This window comes from Lathamus discolor, chromosome 3 (genome assembly GCF_037157495.1).
Source record: "Lathamus discolor isolate bLatDis1 chromosome 3, bLatDis1.hap1, whole genome shotgun sequence".
NCBI classification, from domain to species: domain Eukaryota; kingdom Metazoa; phylum Chordata; class Aves; order Psittaciformes; family Psittacidae; genus Lathamus; species Lathamus discolor.
The window spans coordinates 89,093,668-89,111,264 of NC_088886.1; the positions used below are offsets into that span (position 1 = coordinate 89,093,668).

The following is a 17,597-nucleotide window of genomic DNA, read 5'->3' on the forward strand; positions in this document are numbered from 1 at the left end:
CAGGGGGCTCTCCAGCTGTCTTAGGATTGTTCTCTTGTGGAATACTACACAAACAAGGTAGTTGCATAAATAATATGGAGAGACAACAAAGACATGAAAAAAGTTATAAGGAGACAGCCCCAGCTTTTCAAAGAAACAGAAAGAAAACAACACTTCTTATAGCAAACTGTATTAATGGCTTCAAGAGCCAGGTGCAAAGGATATTCTTTGACACCTGAAAACCAGACAAAGGCTCATTATCTGCTTTAGGTATTTGCCAGTGCTTACACATAATCCCTGAGAACATGTTGTTCTGATTTGGTAAGTGCTTCAGTATGCAGTTCCATTCTACTTTAATGTGGCACATACACATTTGGTCACCACATTTAAGGCCAAAGCACAGAGACAGTAGATGTGCCCAACACTTAGAAGAACTATTGTTAAAATATGAAGGAAACAATACTTATCCACTTCCCTTCTCTCCCTCCCTCATCCCCCTCCCCCTCCCCGATTTAATCTCTGAAAGATATCTTACTTTTGCTTTTTTTTGTTGAAGCCTAAAAAGATTGAAACTCCAACCATGAGGAATAAGCCAGAATTGTTTTCAGTCTAAATTATTAAAAAGTTAAGGAGGTATAAGTTCAAAGCAGACCTATGATGGCAGATGTATTGCACAACAGATAATGTAGGCAATTTAACAAACTGACTGAGGGAGTTTGATTTTACAGGAAAAGTTTTCTCCCAGAAAATTCCTGCTCCATAACAGCAGGCAATAGGGGGGGGGGGGGGGGGGGGAGCTTGTTTCTCAGTGGAATTGGAAAGTATTACCATTTTTACCATCCATGTGGTACATACAAGAGATAAAGGCAAAAAGGGGTAATAAAAGTTAATTATTGAGTGGTAGATCATTCAATGATGTGAGGGGTTTCCATGGAACCAGCTCCCATTTTCATGAATTAAAGAGAGTGACCTGCTGTACCTCAAGTGACAGAATTACAGGAAATGGCTTTTCAAGTAATGGTGCTTTCATGAAAGCTCATTTTGAGGTATTTTAACTGGGACTTACAGCTAAATTTAACAGACTTATCAAAAGATTGCGGGGGGGAGGTGGGGGTGTTCCACACTTTCCTGTACCATGCAAAAGCATACCTCGCAAAAATCATGTTTCAGGGTAGTAAGATTAACTTACTTAAGATTCAATTTTGCGTTCTCAGTAGTATTTCAAAGAAACACAATACCTGAAGCATGTGGTATTAAATTTCTTGAACAGTACTGGAGGTAAGAAAGTAAAAATTACACACTGAATAAAAAAATCTATCAATTAACAGGATTTTTTAATTTATTAAAACACCCTGGCCATTTATACAGCTAAGAACTCATGAAGTGTTTGACTTCTCTAAGAATATGCTTTTCCTACTTAAGGACATCCAGTTCCAGGAATTAACAGCTAGTACAACCTAGGACGATCACAAGCACAGTGACAGGATGCTGCAGTAGCACAAGAGGCAGGGTAAATCACAAGGCTGATCCCACAGCAGCTGGGGCTCTTCGTAGTGTAAGAGCACTTCCAGGCAAACAACTGCCCATTTGACAAAACATGAGAGCAAGTGCTTGGGCACTGTCCTCCCAAATGCAGGTATTCATGCAGCATGGCCTTCAGATGAGCAGCATGGATCTCACTGACTGCAGTGAGCAATCCACCCAGCAAACATTGTCACATATGGCCACTATCCTAAGATTACATGCACACCCTCGTATCCTGCAGTTGGCACTTGAAAGCTGTAAACCTCCATACACTGGGTCAGCTCATCCCAGTGGCTTTCTTACTTTGCAAATATCAAAATTTCATACAATCATAGAATGGTTTGGTTTGGAAGGGACCTTAAAGCTCATACAGTTCCAACCCCCCTGCCAAAGGCAGGTACACCTTCCACTAGAACAGGTTGCTCAAAGGCCTATCCAACCTGGCCTTGAACACTGCAAGAGAAGGGGCAGCCACAGGTTCTCTGGACAACCTGTGCCAGTGCCACACCACCCTCATAGTGAAGAATTTCTTCTTTGTATCTAATCTAAATCTCCCCCTCTTTCAGTTAAAAAAATCATTCCCCCTTGTCCTGTCAATCCTATATGAGCTTATCATTACCCCCACCTCTGAGAAAAAAAATAAAAAGCAGTTCTGCAGAATCTGGGTTAGATGAAAATTGGATCTAAATCATATCAAGATCAGCACAAACCGCACTGTTTCCTCTGGCAGCTATACTCACAGCTCAAATTGATTGTATTCGAGTCTGAAATAAAGAATAACATCTACTGGATACTGTAGAGAAAGATTCTCTTTTTAAAGGAAAAAATGTGCTTTGCTGTGAAATGCTGTGAGTTATGCAAGATTCCCACTGCAGAGGTGATGCCAGTAGTCACTGAAAATCTCAGGCTGCCACTAAGAAAAAATGCTGTTATCCAGAGGTCAAGGTCAAAACAAGACTGTTTCACCACATTTCTCAAAGGTCAGAAAAAAAGGAGAAATTTAATACATAAATATATACATTCATCAGCTTGAAGTAATAGTTAACTCCAGAAACAGACTGACAGAAGAGAAGCTCAAGCACGGTTTTCCCAGCAGTACAGTTTCTCAACTCAGCATTTTAATTTGGCAGTTTAGAGCAGCAATACTGCAAGAGCTAGCATAAAATTAAGCACAACCTTAAGTGGTATAGTTGAGAACAATAAAATAATCCAAATTACCAATACAAAATACATGACTAAGTAACAAAAAGAAAACATACCAGATTCCTCCATATGCAAAGTACTTTGCATGCATAAGCTTCTGACGTTTAAATAACTGCCTGGCTATTGAGTAAGCTGAGTAACAATCATATTTGGGATGACTGCGGTAGAGAAAAAAATTTCGCGAACACTCAGATTGACAGTAGACTTTTATTAACATATCTTACAATTGTTGATTATTGTATTCCTAGTTTTATACTCTTCTGATGTGTTATAAAGATTTAGATTCTACAGTAATGTACTGTACTTAAATGGTCATTCATACAGGATATCACACCAGAACATTTGAGTAATACACGCACACACCACTCTAGTTTGGACCTGTTACTTTTCAAGGTTAGCTTAATAAAGTAGGATTAAAAAAGTTATGGGGGAAATAAAAATTCTTGTTTAGCAGCATGCAAGGATGTTCAAGTACAATTTTTCCACCAAGTGATTTTGTTGTTGTTGGTTTTAACTTGACTGGTGACTAATTCACCAGTACTAAAATAAACACTATGAAATACCCAAATGTTAAAGTTAAGGCTAATAGTTTTACTTCACATCCATATGCACAACCAGAGAACATTCCATTTTAAATAAAACACAGTAATCAAATTCTGGGTACATTATCTCTTGTAAATATAGCATTGGAGCTTCAAACTACAGATTACTCAAGTTCATGAGCCCTGTAATAATGTTATGCTGGAGATGTAAAGATTCTTTTTGCTCTTTAACCACACTTACAAAATGGCCTGATACTCATAATGAGCAATGCAAAAATATTACAGGCAGAACTTATAATACAGTATCAAAAAAGGAATATTTTGGAAAAGACATAGCCATTTAGTTGGTGAAACAGAATAATTCTACTCTTACAGGAAGTACTGTAATACTTTTGAAATATATATATTTATATGTATGTATAAAACCCAGCATCCTTTATTCTGGTTTTCTGAATTGCAGGTATCCAGAAAAACTCAATTGTATTTACTTACTTTTCCTTCTGTCCATTCTCCATGATTGCTATACAGTCATTTTATTTCCCCTACACACTTTTCACTAGATAAGGACTTCCACTGGAGAACTGTTTTCATTGTGTATGTGGTTTTATCATAAGATGGTTTATTTTACACATATAAATTTTATCTTACACGCAAGCTATGAAAGTCGAAACTACCAGGACTGCTTGGTAGTACTGTACGAAATAGCCAGCAAATGTCCAACGCTTGTGAAAAACATTAGTAGCAATATATTACATACCAGATTTTAACTATAATCTTTCCTACCTACTTACATGTTGGGGTTTAGCCCAGTCATGCCTGCTGTCATGAATTTTTTTAGACCTCTAAGCATGAACTGTTTTGGCATTCATCCAGTGAGGCTGCACATGCATTGGTTGTTCATCTAGGCTACCTCTGTTGATTTATTTTTTTTCCCTTTTAGGAAACCAAGCAGAAAGAACAGTGATTACTCTAAACAAATACAATATAGAGGAACCTTCTGAAATGACAGGAAAGATGCAAAATTATGTTTCATTTGCAGAATAGCCTGCACATTTCCAATCCAATCATTCTGAAACATACATCTGGGTTTGAAGTGACAGGCAGGCTTATGGTGGTTAGGCTTGTAACTGCGATCTGCTATGTTGGGCGCCATACAAATTCTCTATATACAGCCATTTCTGTATGTGTTATCACTAACAGTTTATTCAATTTATATGGAAAAAAAATGTCTCTTTGCTGGAAAAGAATAAGAATATACGTTCTGGATTACATGAAGAGCAATAGATACCTAATTTACAGCTATTTCACTTATGTATGGAGACAAAAAAAAAAGGAATTCCTGAGAATGCATAAGTTTTCAGTAATGCCTGAAATATTTCAATAGACCTCTCATGATAAGTGAAATACTTAACTAAACTTCCAGACCAATTGTAACCATGCAGTCTCACAACTCTTTTACAAACCCTAATTACAAACGCGTTATCAAGCAAAACCTCAAAACCAACACAAAAAAAGGCCAAGAAATTTTATCCAACATATTTAGTAGATGTAGTAGACATATACACTGTTGCAGCAGAAATTGCTAAAAACTCAACTCCATGCAGAGAAAAGTAAAAACTTGACAGCTATCCCTGGAGCCTCTAAACAACTGTAAGTAAAATTTGTGCTTCTTAACATAATGGGCTTTAAAAAAAAAGAAGAAAAATGGACTACGGAGTGCAATCAGATTGCTCACACCATTCTGAGGGTTTAATTTCAAATTATCGCATCATTATTTAGTAGCAACAGCAGCTAATTTTGCTAAAATTTCACGTGTTGACAAAGTTCCATTTCCCTTTTATGTCCAGACCCCACTTCACCCCGAGGCAAAGAGCTCAACTCCCATTCAATTAAAGCTATTGTCAGTCAAGATGCATTTGTTCATGGTGACAGCAATGAACTGGTGTGTAGATGATGATTTACAAGCCATTGTAGTGTGGCCCCCATCTTTTATTGATATGATCAAAAGTATGAGACACCCACTGCTGCTCAAGCACTTTGTATCTTTCCTTGCATATGTAGAGAGGTTTACCACGCCTGTAGGAAAAGGGATAAAAAAAAGAAATACAAACAGTTAATAGACCAAGTAAGTGTAAAACTTCATTACATAATCAACACATGACACTCGTACAACTTCTTTCCCAGGGGAAGCCTGCATTTTTTACTGGGGAGGGGCTTTTGGTTTTGCTTTTAAAAGGATAACTGTTGGGCCTTCCCTTCCTCCCTTCTGGATAGTAGAAACCTGAAAGCATCTCTTGTTCTCTCAGGCTTGTGTAACTTGGAAGCTGCACTCCTTCCCTACACTAGAATTCTACTGCATTGTTTGACTAAGAGCAAACATGAACTTTGGGAGAAAAAGTGTTTCCCAGTGCAACACTAAGAATTGACTGTCATTGGGAATGGCAACTTAGGAATCTGTCAATGGCAATAATCTGTCAGTGATCATGATTACACCACCCTTGGGCAAAAACAACAAAGAGTCAGTCCAACTTGCAGTAAATGGGGATTTTCCACTCAAGGAAGGTAGTTATTAGTTATTATAATCTGTTATTGCATAACATAAAAGTTGATCTACACAGAGGAGCAACAATAAAACACACTTGTAATGAAAACATTACCTAAGATCTCTGTCTTCTTCACCATGTGCATCTAGATAAACAGAACCCCAAAGGCAGAAACGATGACCTCGTATGATGATGATTACAGATGCATTAATCAGAAGAAATATTCCTGTGCCAGCTCCACAGTTTTGAGAATGCTGTAATAATATGGTTCAAAAAGGTAAGAGTGCAAAGACTCTGTTAGTGTCTGTCAAAATAGTAATTCATTTTGCTTGAAATAACATGCACACATTATTTAATAAGAATTTGAAAAAGGTTAGTCTGCCCCAGAATTCTCCAGGCAAAGTAAAATTCCATGTCTTGTGGTGCCATAACAACAAAATGGTTCCCTGCTCAAAAAGGGAGGATATTTGTTATCATGCAAAAATAAAATTACCTAACAAAAATGAGAAAAAACATTCTCTATGGTATTTTGGATTTGTTGTTGTAGTAATAAGCTGTGTGGCATGGCCAAATATTTTTCATAGATGGCAAGAATAAGAGAAACTATTCAGGAAAACTTAATATTATCTCTTTTACAATAGTGTGTATTACGAAGCATTTGCTTTCTCTGTCCATGCTCACAGATCTAGTCTATGGCTCTACAAGTCTAGTAAAAAAAATTCTTTTAGCAATTTTGCTTAAACTTCAGTGTCACCCATCTCTATGAACAGCATGATCTGTAATATAACAAATTCATTTTAGCAATTAAAAACCTGCTCTTCCTATACAACTTTATTACAATTAGAGGCTATAATCCCATAACCTATAATGAAATTTAATTATATAGATTTTTAATCCCTTTTTTTTAGAACTTTCTGTTTTCAAGACGCTTGACACCTTAAATACAGCTGTAAATTCTACTTAAAATCTTGTCCGAATTAGTTGCATGAGAGAAAGCGAGTTTGAACAATTTCAAATAGGATCCAAGATCCCTCTGAAATTTCTTCTAATTTTATGCCTCATTTGGGGGGGGAAAAAAAAAAAAAGAAAAAAGAAATTCCCCTCAGTTTTGTAAAGTCCAGGTAGTTCCAGCCTTCTACTAACCGTCCTATGGTAGGAAACAGAACAGCTATTAAAGCAAACCTTTATCGTAGACAGGAAAACAACACTAGATGCTGTTTAACTCGGGTTCCTAAAAGAACTTATGGATATGCTGACGAGAAAACTTTGCTACTGAATTAAAGTCAAAGATTTTAAAATGCTCTTTATCTAGTTACAGTCTGTAGATCACTACTAGATGGTTGGGTATATCAGAAAGTATTCTATAAAAGGAAAAAAAAAGAAAAAACCCAACAAACCATATATTGATATTCTTGTGTACACAGAAAGCAAGGAAACAAAACAGGAAAATTAAAATAATAAACAATCAGAATGTAGACAAAATTCCATTGGTTATGAATCAAAACCATGTGTCAACAATACACACAATGGCTTTGCAAGAATTCCTCAAATAGGCCGTGGGCTTAAAAATGTGAATAAAATTACTCTTTAGCATCCAATGTAGGTCCATCTACCAGAAATAAGCACTAAACATTATTATTGGGGTTGGACTAGATGACCTTTAGAGGTCCCTTCCAGCCCAAAACTATTCTATGATTATATAAGCACATTTTGGAAAGAAGGCACCAAAACTGAGCAGTGGAGTTAAAAACTATCCAAGAGAGTGAGAATCAATTACAGAATGTGAATCATCTCTGTCTTACCAAAACACATTCACAGTAACTCTGTTGTTTGCAGCATAGTCCTTTCAGGCATACAAAAGTACCACAAACTAGACAAACAGCAGGATCTTTAGGAACCTTGGTACAAACAGTACAAGTCTTTCTGTGATAATACTGGAAAATGGTATTATAATTCTCAGGCAACTGAAGGAGGCGTGGCAAGTCCCACTTAGGTTCCTGGATAAGCAAAGCCTACAAATAATATAAGAACAATTTATTAGTTCTGAACATTAACTTATGCCCTAGTATTTTCTAAGGAAGGAAGCCTGCAGTTTAAAAACCTCTCACTCCTCCATTTAAAAGCCAAAACTGATCTGGCTGAACACCCTTCCCAGCTGTGGTCACATCTCATCTTTTGCAATGGGTGTGAAACAGACAGTAGCCTTTTCCTAAGGATGTTTCTAAATGTGACATTTTTTAAGTGAGACCTCAGAACCTAACGTGTAGCTGGTTTCTTTTCAATCACAGAAAGAATGCTATCAGTTTCACTGCAGTCTCTTTCAAATGCCTATGAGATTGTCAGCAACTGTATTTTGAGATTAATCTGAGTATTCAAATTTTCATTCACAATAGCCTAACTTATGCCTGCAAGCATCCAAAGGCAGATGCAGATAATTTTGCAGAGTAAAGAATGCATCTGTGTTGCCTCTGACACCATAAACTTAGGAGAAGTGGACTCGAATTGTTGAGAGGCACCTTCTTCATAAAAACCATGCAGTAATGTTGAAACATTTCCATTTCACAACTGATATTCCAATCATACTCATTCAAGTCTTTGTACTGTTTCTTTACCTTTCATAGAAGACGTGCAAGCTTTTATCAGTTGACTACTAAAAATGCCTTTATTTTTTGATCTTTTTCAGTATTGCAAGTGAAGATGCTCAAAAATACCAGTAACATCTTACAGGCAAGAAAAAAGCTTCTGGTACTTATTTTCTTAAAAGTCAAAGTTTCAATTATATGCCTTTTACAGTCTTCAGGTGTAGAAGACATGGGTACACTTAATATCATCTAAGAATAGCATTTCTATTTTCTGTCTCCAGTAATCACATTTTAAAAAACCAGACAGGTTTTCTATTCCTGTTTTTAACCAACACATCCCACATCCACTAACTAATATTTTTGATTACAATTTCTCTCTCATTTACAAGTCAGGTTCTCAGATCCATATCCAGGACAGTACTATATGTGCATAGTGAATCAAGCAACAGATAGCTGCTGCCACATCAGGGCTATTTTGGAAGAAGTAATTTTGCTACATACCTTTACTTGATCTGGATGTCTGTCTCCAAATGAAGCTAATTCTGAGCACCACTGTGATATCATGTCAAATGCTGGCACTGGCCAATCAAGACAAGAGGCACTGGTGAACTGATGAGCTGACTGAAAAGATGGCAACAGACCCAAGCAGCTTGCAAGAACTGTGAATTCTTCATCTTCCTTTTGGGTATGAAACCAGACTTAGATTAATACATATGCTCTGAATGTTTAAATAGTTTATTAAAAATGTATCTATTCCAATTACAGAAGTAAAGATGTTCTGGTACAATGATGCTAATAATCATGTTTAGAGACACAGAAAGCCTTCGCATTTTTCCAGATGACCTTAAACTGAATTTTCTAAATGCAGGAAAACTAGCCAGTGAAAAAGCCCCAAAATGTCCCCAAACCCCAACCAAAACCCACACAAACACACAAATCAAAAAAACACAAACAAAAAAAGAAAATTCCACTGTAGTGGAAACCCCTAGTTTTCTTCCTGCTTATCACCCCAAACTGGCTTGTAGCTGGTTTTAGAGATGAGATGATTTTGAAGCAAGAATCTGAGGAAGCTGACCTGCAGCAAACTGTACTTAAATCAGCCATGGAACTTAAACATAATTGTCCAATGATGCAACATCTCTGAGAATAAAGTCCAAACATTAACAGGCATTATGCAAAAGCAGGGCTGAATTCCAGTGAAAATTATGCCATCTCTGCAAATGCTGGACAAGTTTTAGAAGTATGCTGGTATGTTATAAGACAAGGATTTACAACCTGATGAATAAGCATCTATTTACTGAATTTTAAGAATATCAGGGAAACTGCCTTGAAAACAAATTTATAGAAAACAAACAATGCAGCAGAGCAATACCATTAAATGATTTAAAAAAATAATCTTAGGATATAAAATATATACTATGAAAAAGATACCTTAAAAGTCTAAGTTTTGATCTCTAGCTTTTAAATGTGTGCCCCTCTCAATCTGTACCTGGCAACTAGGTAAATCTCCTCCAAAAAGATGGTGTTGAAGAAGGCTTGCGATCCTGAGGAAAGGCAGGCAGAACTGCTGCAGATAGCACTCTACAGAATCAGGATTTACCTATGGAGGAAGGAAGCAATTACTGAATTTTGCCCCAGATAAGTTGTCTGCCATGTAAGAAACTCCAATATGAAACAGATGGTTTTTAGCATACTATATAAACTACAGCATTAAACATTCCAAAGGCTAGCATGTCACTAATAATCTGAAATAACTATGGGGTTTTGTCCCCCTTGACAAATGTTTTTCCTACTTAAATGTTCAGTTTTCCAGGTCTTTCATACATATGGTTAAAACCCACAATTATAAAGAAGTATTTGTCAATAGATTTCCCAACACAGCACTGGCCACATACGATATTAGTAAAAGAAAGATTTGCACAGGCAAACTCTCCCAGAGGGATGTGCTTTGATCTGGAAAATGAGGAGTTGTACTGCAGTCTTTAGCAAGATCAGAGAAAAATCATTTTAACAACGAAGCTGAAAAACTTAAATAAGAGACAGAAACGGGTCATGCTGGATAACTTCTCAAGAGATTTGCCAATACCACTGTTAATTCTTCAGTCTCTCCTTCTTCATACATCTTCCCCTTAGACAGCTCACTGATCACATGACCCAGCAACACTTCCCAAGATTTTTCTCCACTGGATGTATTCTGCAAATAAGAGGAAAGAAACTCAAAATGCATTGGTCATGAAAAGGAGAAAAGGTTCCTGGTAAAAGTAACAGCAACAAAGTACATTTCCTTTTGTTCAGCACACGGATTTTGACCTACAAAGATACATATTGCTTTTAGAAAAAGAAATAAATCCTACAAAAGGGACTGCATTTACATCACAGAGTGAAATGCGAATTGCTACTTCAGTTACATGTGTTCTGAGTGTTACATGAAAACACTTCTAAAATGTTGGATTTCCACTGGGTTTTTCTGTGAGTATAAAAATGCACACTTTACAATTAGGAAGAATCACTTCATGGATACATGGTGTTTTGACAGAATTTGAATTCTAATACAACTAATTAAAAAAAAGTAGTAATTTTCTAAGATGTACCAATGAGAATGAGCTCCAAAACGTTTGCTATGTGGTTTAAGTTGAAATGAGTCTATCATTAAATGGAGAGTTATGTTTGGAATGAACAATATCTACTACAGATGGAAAGAAATATTTAGTTGAAAGAATAAATAGCCACTAAGCTTTGTGCCACAACATTTACATTTAAAGACAAAGATTATAGAAAGCCATCAGAAATAGAAAGCAGTATTCACATAAACATTTTAGTTTCAAGTCATAATAAATCCTACCCAGGAATAACATGATTGGGTGTGAATTTTGAGCTCTGTCAGTGTATCATGAACATAAAAAACAATAATACAGAGGAGCATTACTGGGCTTCTTTGAAACAATTCCAAAGCAGCTAGGTGGGATTAGACCTATAAAGACTTCAGTACATAACAATGTACAGAATTCATCAGTTGGTTTCTTTAGTGCATTTTGACATCAATTATAATTGTTGATTTTAGATGGGGCCTTCAACTTGCAGCATTGGGAAGGCAGACTCACTCTTCATGCTCATAGTCCAAGAGCCAGAAGGCAACACGTACTGAAATTAGCAATTAGGACAAACCTTTTATCTACATTATTCCTGGAAGTTTACTCCATAGGCATTTACAGTGTACTTCTTATGACACCAGAAGCCTTCTTGCAAAGATAGCAAGTGTGAAGTTGGGAATCAAAAGTAGAACATCCACCTCTCAGCCCTACTTAATTAAACTCCTATAGAAATTAAACTCCTATAGAAATTAAACTCCTATAGAAATTAAACTCCTATAGAAATTAAACTCCTATAGAAATTAAACTCCTATAGAAATTAAACTCCTATAGAAATTAAACTCCTATAGAAATTAAACTCCTATAGAAATTAAACTCCTATAGAAATTAAACTCCTATAGAAATTAAACTCCTATAGAAATTAAACTCCTATAGAAATTAAACTCCTATAGAAATTAAACTCCTATAGAAATTAAACTCCTATAGATGTTTGATCATTTGGTGTGAACACAAAGGCAAGACTTCAGTTTGTGTTTTAATGTCTGGAATACCAAACTGAAATAGAGTCCCTTAGCATTATCCACAGAAATTAAGTAAGATGTAGTCATCCTGGGATCAAAATGTCAGTATTATCAAGCATGTAAGAAAAAGCCATCCTGAACTATACATTTTAAATCAATTAGGTCTCAAGAAATTTTAAAGAAAGAACTTGGATTCCTAAACTAAAAACCTGCTTCCCTCATGACATGCAAAGCGAAAGAATTCATCTGAGGCCTATGGCCAGGCTCAAGAAGAAAAGGGCTGCCAAAGGGCTGGGAGAAAGGAACACTGCTGCCAGTCCTCTGTGCCCAGAGGCCACTTGCAAACACACAGGTCAAGGCAGCAACATTATGCAGGAGGAGGAGCAGGAAGCTGGAAAGACAACTGGGGAAAGGCAAACATGCATGTAGGACTTCTGCAAAGCCTCTACACTTGGGGCAGATTATCACTGAGAGGTTACTCTGTTGTGTTAATTTCAATTACACCAAAGCACAGCATCCATTCACAGTAACATACTGTTGGTTTTATGTGCTATTTCCCATTCAGCCTTTTCATCCAAAGACAAGCACACTAGTGAAAATTCCACTAAAACGGACTCTTTGGTATCAAGAGATGGTTCCTTCATAAATCCATTATCTGAGCCATTATCATAATTAGCAAGCCTCAAGTACAAAGCTCTTTATGTGAAGCAAATGCTTTCACATGCTTCTATAGGAAAAGTTCTTAGAACTAATAGGTAGCAAGCCCATCTACCAGATGCCCTAAGTGTATTTTCATACAGTAAAACCTGTCACTGTAGACAAAAAATTAAGCATTGTAAATATATGTTCAGATAAACTCCAACCTCTGCTACAACAAAAAATGCAGGCCATGTTTATCATATGGGCTGTGAAAGAATATAAGCTGCTAACACTTCAGCCTATTTAGACCACAAATTTCAAACTGCAAAGTTATCTATCACTTGGGAAACACTTACGTAAAGAGAAAAATTGAACACCCCCTCACCAGTAAGAATCTCAAGGAAATGTTCTTGAAATTCTAAGAAAATATATTCGAAGAAGAGGATGGAGAGGGAGCTAACGAAATGTAGCACTGCCCAATGATCTCAAATGCTTAATGCAAGCCCAGAAAACAAACCAACCTTGCATAGTAGCAGATAATTTGTCCTTAATACCTTGAAGTTGTGACTGACCAGGATGACAAATCTAACTTCTATGTGAAAAGCAGGTTATGCTTCTCAGCATGCATTTCATGTTACAGCCAACACAATCTAAGGCCCAGCTGTTGTCTGAAGGGGTATACTTTCTCATGGCCCCAACACTTCCATCCTTTCCCTTAAGTCCGGCATTGGCATTCTTCTGACCTTCTGGGGAATCAGTCCACGCAGCAGAAAACTAACTGAAGGATTAAATGAATGCCAGTGCAGGAAACTCTGTCTTCTGGTGGGAACTGGCACTCAATCAGCTGAAGTGGAATAGTAAGATGTGCCTTCACTTTCCTTGTAAATAATACCAAAAGGCAATGAAATGATAGCGAGATATCTACCTGCCTAATCTACAAATTTCCTTCTCTGCCTCTTCACCACATGAGCACTCTAAACCACACACTGAGAGAAATTTATATGGCTAGCCACAAACAGCATGAATAAGTACGAAAGAGGCAAGAGGTTTTTTCCCCCACTAACAAGTTTGCCTGCTTTCCCTGTAAATGAACTCATCAGATCAAACCATGGTTTGTCTAGGAAAGCTTCAATTTGGCAGGAAGTAAAGCTGCATTTATTTGATACCATTGCAACAAACTCAAGACTGAAACTATAGAGATACAGCCTCAAGCCTGAAGCTGAGTTCTGGAACTAGATATTCACTGTGAAGCTTTTAAGTCTCGTCACATACCAAAACCTTCTAAAAATACACACAGAGAAACAAGATACTGGATTTTTGTGGAGCAGAAGCAAATTACTACATGCAAAGCAGAAGAATCTGTTACATTCCTACCAGAAATACCTAAGCAAGATTTCATAAATGTTTTAATAAATTAACCAACCTTTCTGAGAGCTCCTGACTCTTTCCATGCCATCCTATCTTCAGCACTGCATTTAACAGAAAGCGCTGCCAAGGCTTGAGTATACAATAAAGTGAACAGCACCTTTATAATGCAGGTGAAGTGTTCTGTAAAACAAAGAAAGTTGATTACAGAATCTCTAGTTATTGAAATGATGCTTCTCAAATGAAAAGCAAGCGCTATACAAAAAGTACAAAACCCCAAAACATACAAACCAACGTAAATATGTTTCTTGGCTTTCAGAAATGACCTGGCAGCCGTAGTGAATGGAACAAGTACAGGGCAAGTAATTTTTCACTGTTCCATATGTTCATCTTAATCCTGATCAGCAGTGATTTCCTCCTAGGGACCTGATGATATTACAAATTCTGTTTTGTCCAAACGTTACATTAGATGAAGCTACTGATTACTGATAGCTATAACTAATTGGGTGCTGTGGATGTAAGCAAATACATATCCTACCATCTTTTCTGGCAATGATTAAACCATCTGGGCTAAGTAACATTCATACAAATACTGGAAAAAATAAAAGTTCCCAAAGAAATCACTGCAAGGACATTAAGCATACTTCGGTATCTACCCTTTCACTTCCAGATATAGATCCAGCTATATAATACTTACTGAAAATCACTCTTTAGTGAGTACCTATTTAGTGGACCTCATTTGAATACAGAAGGAGGACTAAAACCTGTCATTTTAGAACTTACCTTCTTTTGAAACATGTTTCATGTTTGCAATTTTTTGTATATTTAAAGGATTATTATCGCCTACATAAAGACTGCAGGAGAAGGGCTTTGAAATGCTTTTTGGGGAAACTAGCAGAGGCAAAATAAGGCTTCCTAGAACTGGAACAGGAAAAAAGGTAAATGTGACCATTCTCTGAAATAAGACTACACCATGCCCTTTCCTCTCTTTTTTGTTTCCCTTTTTTTAATACCAATCCTTTTTTCTCTTTTTACTTTAGCTTCTATTTCCTATCCCTAATAATCTCTCTTGTTTTCTTTTCTTAAATCTAGGCAGATCAAAGAACTTCTATCATCATTTACACCACCCCTTAAGCACAAACATAACTGAAATATAGTATCTGAAACAATTTGTAAAAGAATGAGGGTTTTAAAAAGTCCTCTCAGGCTCTGAAGTCAAGCAAAACAGTTTTATTTACATAAACACCTCACAAAAATTAGGTTACATTCTTCTTTCTTCCCAAAGGATTTTAAACAAGCTTTGTAGGTGAAAATTAAAAGGAGGTAAGGGAGATGAAACTCCTTGCTTCTCCTTTCTTGTATCTCTTATCAACCCCCACTACTGGATTCTAAACCAAACCCAGCCAGGACATGAGTACATAATTAAATCTGCGAAATAACAATTGCTTTTTTAGATAACAAATGTTTACAAATCAACACAGAAATGGCTACCAAAACTTTTTAATGTCACTGAGTACGTACAAGCAGCACAATTTAAGCACCTAAATGATCATTTGTAACTGTGTAATTAAAAGTGCACATTTTTCTGTATTATCTTCCTATGGAGCTTATGTTAACATGATGACAAATCCTGCTATACTTCACCTGCCCCATTCTGAAGCAGGTAGAACTATAGTGATTTTTCCTCTCCACATTTCCTCAGGAGAATTCACCAGATCCCATTAGACCTCTAGGCCTTACTTTTCTCTTTTGCTGAAACCTCAATTTTGTCAGCAATCCTCCTGAGGAACAGTAGTGGGCAAGCTTTCAGTAAATTTTCTGGGACTGAGACTAAACAAAATGCACTCACAGAATTGTAAAAACTGCCTCTTCAGCCTGACCTACAGTCTATAATTGTAGCTAGACTTGAACTCAAGTACTGAGCTCTATCTCTATCAACAGCAGGTACAAGTGATAGAGACCAATTTTACACTGTGAAAGCATGAATGAAAACCACTGTGCTTACAGCAGCAAAACTAGTCACCGGTCAACAGTCACCAGTCTGCCGTAGCCCACTGTCTTCTAGTTCTCCTCCTGTTCTGCTGCGGTGATTACGCAGGGCTCAACACTGAGTGTCTTAGCACCCTATGGAAATAGGACACTTTTCAAAACCTGGGTTTTGTTAACTATAATTAGTTACTCCTTGTCCCTATCCCCACCTTAATACTAATTGTTCAATTCATCAGAAGTACTACACAGAATCATAGAATGGTTTGGGTGGGAAAGGACCTTAAAGGTTACATAGTTCCAACCATTTTTAAAAATAAATTCACGTCCTTGTATTTACTTATACGTATGTGACCATAAATGATGACGGCTTTCAGGTTTTGAGAACCCAGAATTGGACAAAACACACACACTTCCACATCTGGATCACGCTTAAGTCCTGACTTCTGCAAAAACTTCTTATGCTGTGTAGTAAGTGCCATGGCTTTTAAAACAAGTATTTTACAGTCACAAAATTATCTTATGGGAGACATACCAAAATCACCACAGGATCAACTATAATTTCATTAATATGTCATATCCCTTCTTTATAAAATGCAAACCATCTGACAGATGTAGGTATCCATAACACTAGAGAGCTCTTATATTCTTGTCTACTGCAAAGACCAATTTTATTTGCCTTTCTGCAATGCGCGTGTGGGGAATGTGTGGTGTCTTCCTGCTGCCCCCTTGGTGCAGGCTGTGCTTTTGCTACATCATCATTTTGATTTAATAAGTCTAACGGTTGCTAGCATATTTGTATGCTGTGCACCTACTGTGCAATGTTCTCCACTAAAATGCAGTCAGGACTTCTGTGTTTGTACATAAAAACCCTAATCTAATGTTCTGACAGTCTAAAAGTAGTCTTACTAAGACTAAGCCATTAGAAAGAACAGAGGTTACTGCAGCATTTTTGTATTTATTTTTGAATAGTACTGAGAAATGCTTTTATGTTCCTAGATTTGAAACTTTTTAAAGCAAAATTTTTGAACCAAATTACTTCACAGCATCCCATCCCATTATATGCATTAAATAAACTCCTTTAAAAGTAAGATTTATATAGGAAACACTTCCAGAATTCTAATTTTAACATTAGTGCAAGAAGTGTGCAGATGAATAAGAGTACTACTGTCAACATGCATCTTTTAGTTTCAGTATCAAATTAGATATATATGCTGGCAGGCAACGAATGCAGAAAGAATGCACAAAGCAAACCAAATGCAAAATTAAGGAACTTGGACCTTTTTTAGTGAATTCAGAAAGGCATCTTTATTTAAATAACCTTTGAAAATATCCTTCTTGATCTAAAGCTTGAACAGTTATTTGAAGAAACAGCTTCAGAAGCCTGCCACCTGTCATTTCCCTTTCAACTGCAACACACACCAAACCTAAGAACAACAGCAAAACATGCTGCTGATGTGTGGTATTTTACAGAATTCTCCACAGGATGCCTGACTATTAATTCAGTGCTGTCTTTCCTAGGGTAAGGTATCTATGCATAAATATCATTTTTCAATGCTTGAACATAAACTACAAGTTTCTCCCTGTATTTCAGAAAGTGTTAAGTTTCATTAAACTTTACTGC

The 17,597-nt window shown here is 36.7% G+C and overlaps 1 protein-coding gene across 6 annotated transcripts in view; it reads right to left on the bottom strand.

The window, feature by feature from the left end:
* Window positions 1–2,899: 2,899 nt before the first annotated feature.
* Window positions 2,900–17,597, bottom strand: part of UBR3 (ubiquitin protein ligase E3 component n-recognin 3) — a 110,743-nt gene continuing 96,045 nt past the window's right edge. For all 6 annotated transcript variants that reach the window (XM_065670420.1, XM_065670423.1, XM_065670422.1 and 3 more), the window contains 7 exons: window positions 14,046–14,170; window positions 10,460–10,567; window positions 9,863–9,973; window positions 8,875–9,051; window positions 7,594–7,803; window positions 5,906–6,045; window positions 2,900–5,324 (listed from right to left, as the gene is read on the bottom strand). In XM_065670420.1, the coding sequence (XP_065526492.1) occupies window positions 5,207–5,324; window positions 5,906–6,045; window positions 7,594–7,803; window positions 8,875–9,051; window positions 9,863–9,973; window positions 10,460–10,567; window positions 14,046–14,170 (989 nt within the window). In that variant the 3' untranslated portion in view covers window positions 2,900–5,206. The remainder of the gene's footprint in view (window positions 5,325–5,905; window positions 6,046–7,593; window positions 7,804–8,874; window positions 9,052–9,862; window positions 9,974–10,459; window positions 10,568–14,045; window positions 14,171–17,597) is intronic.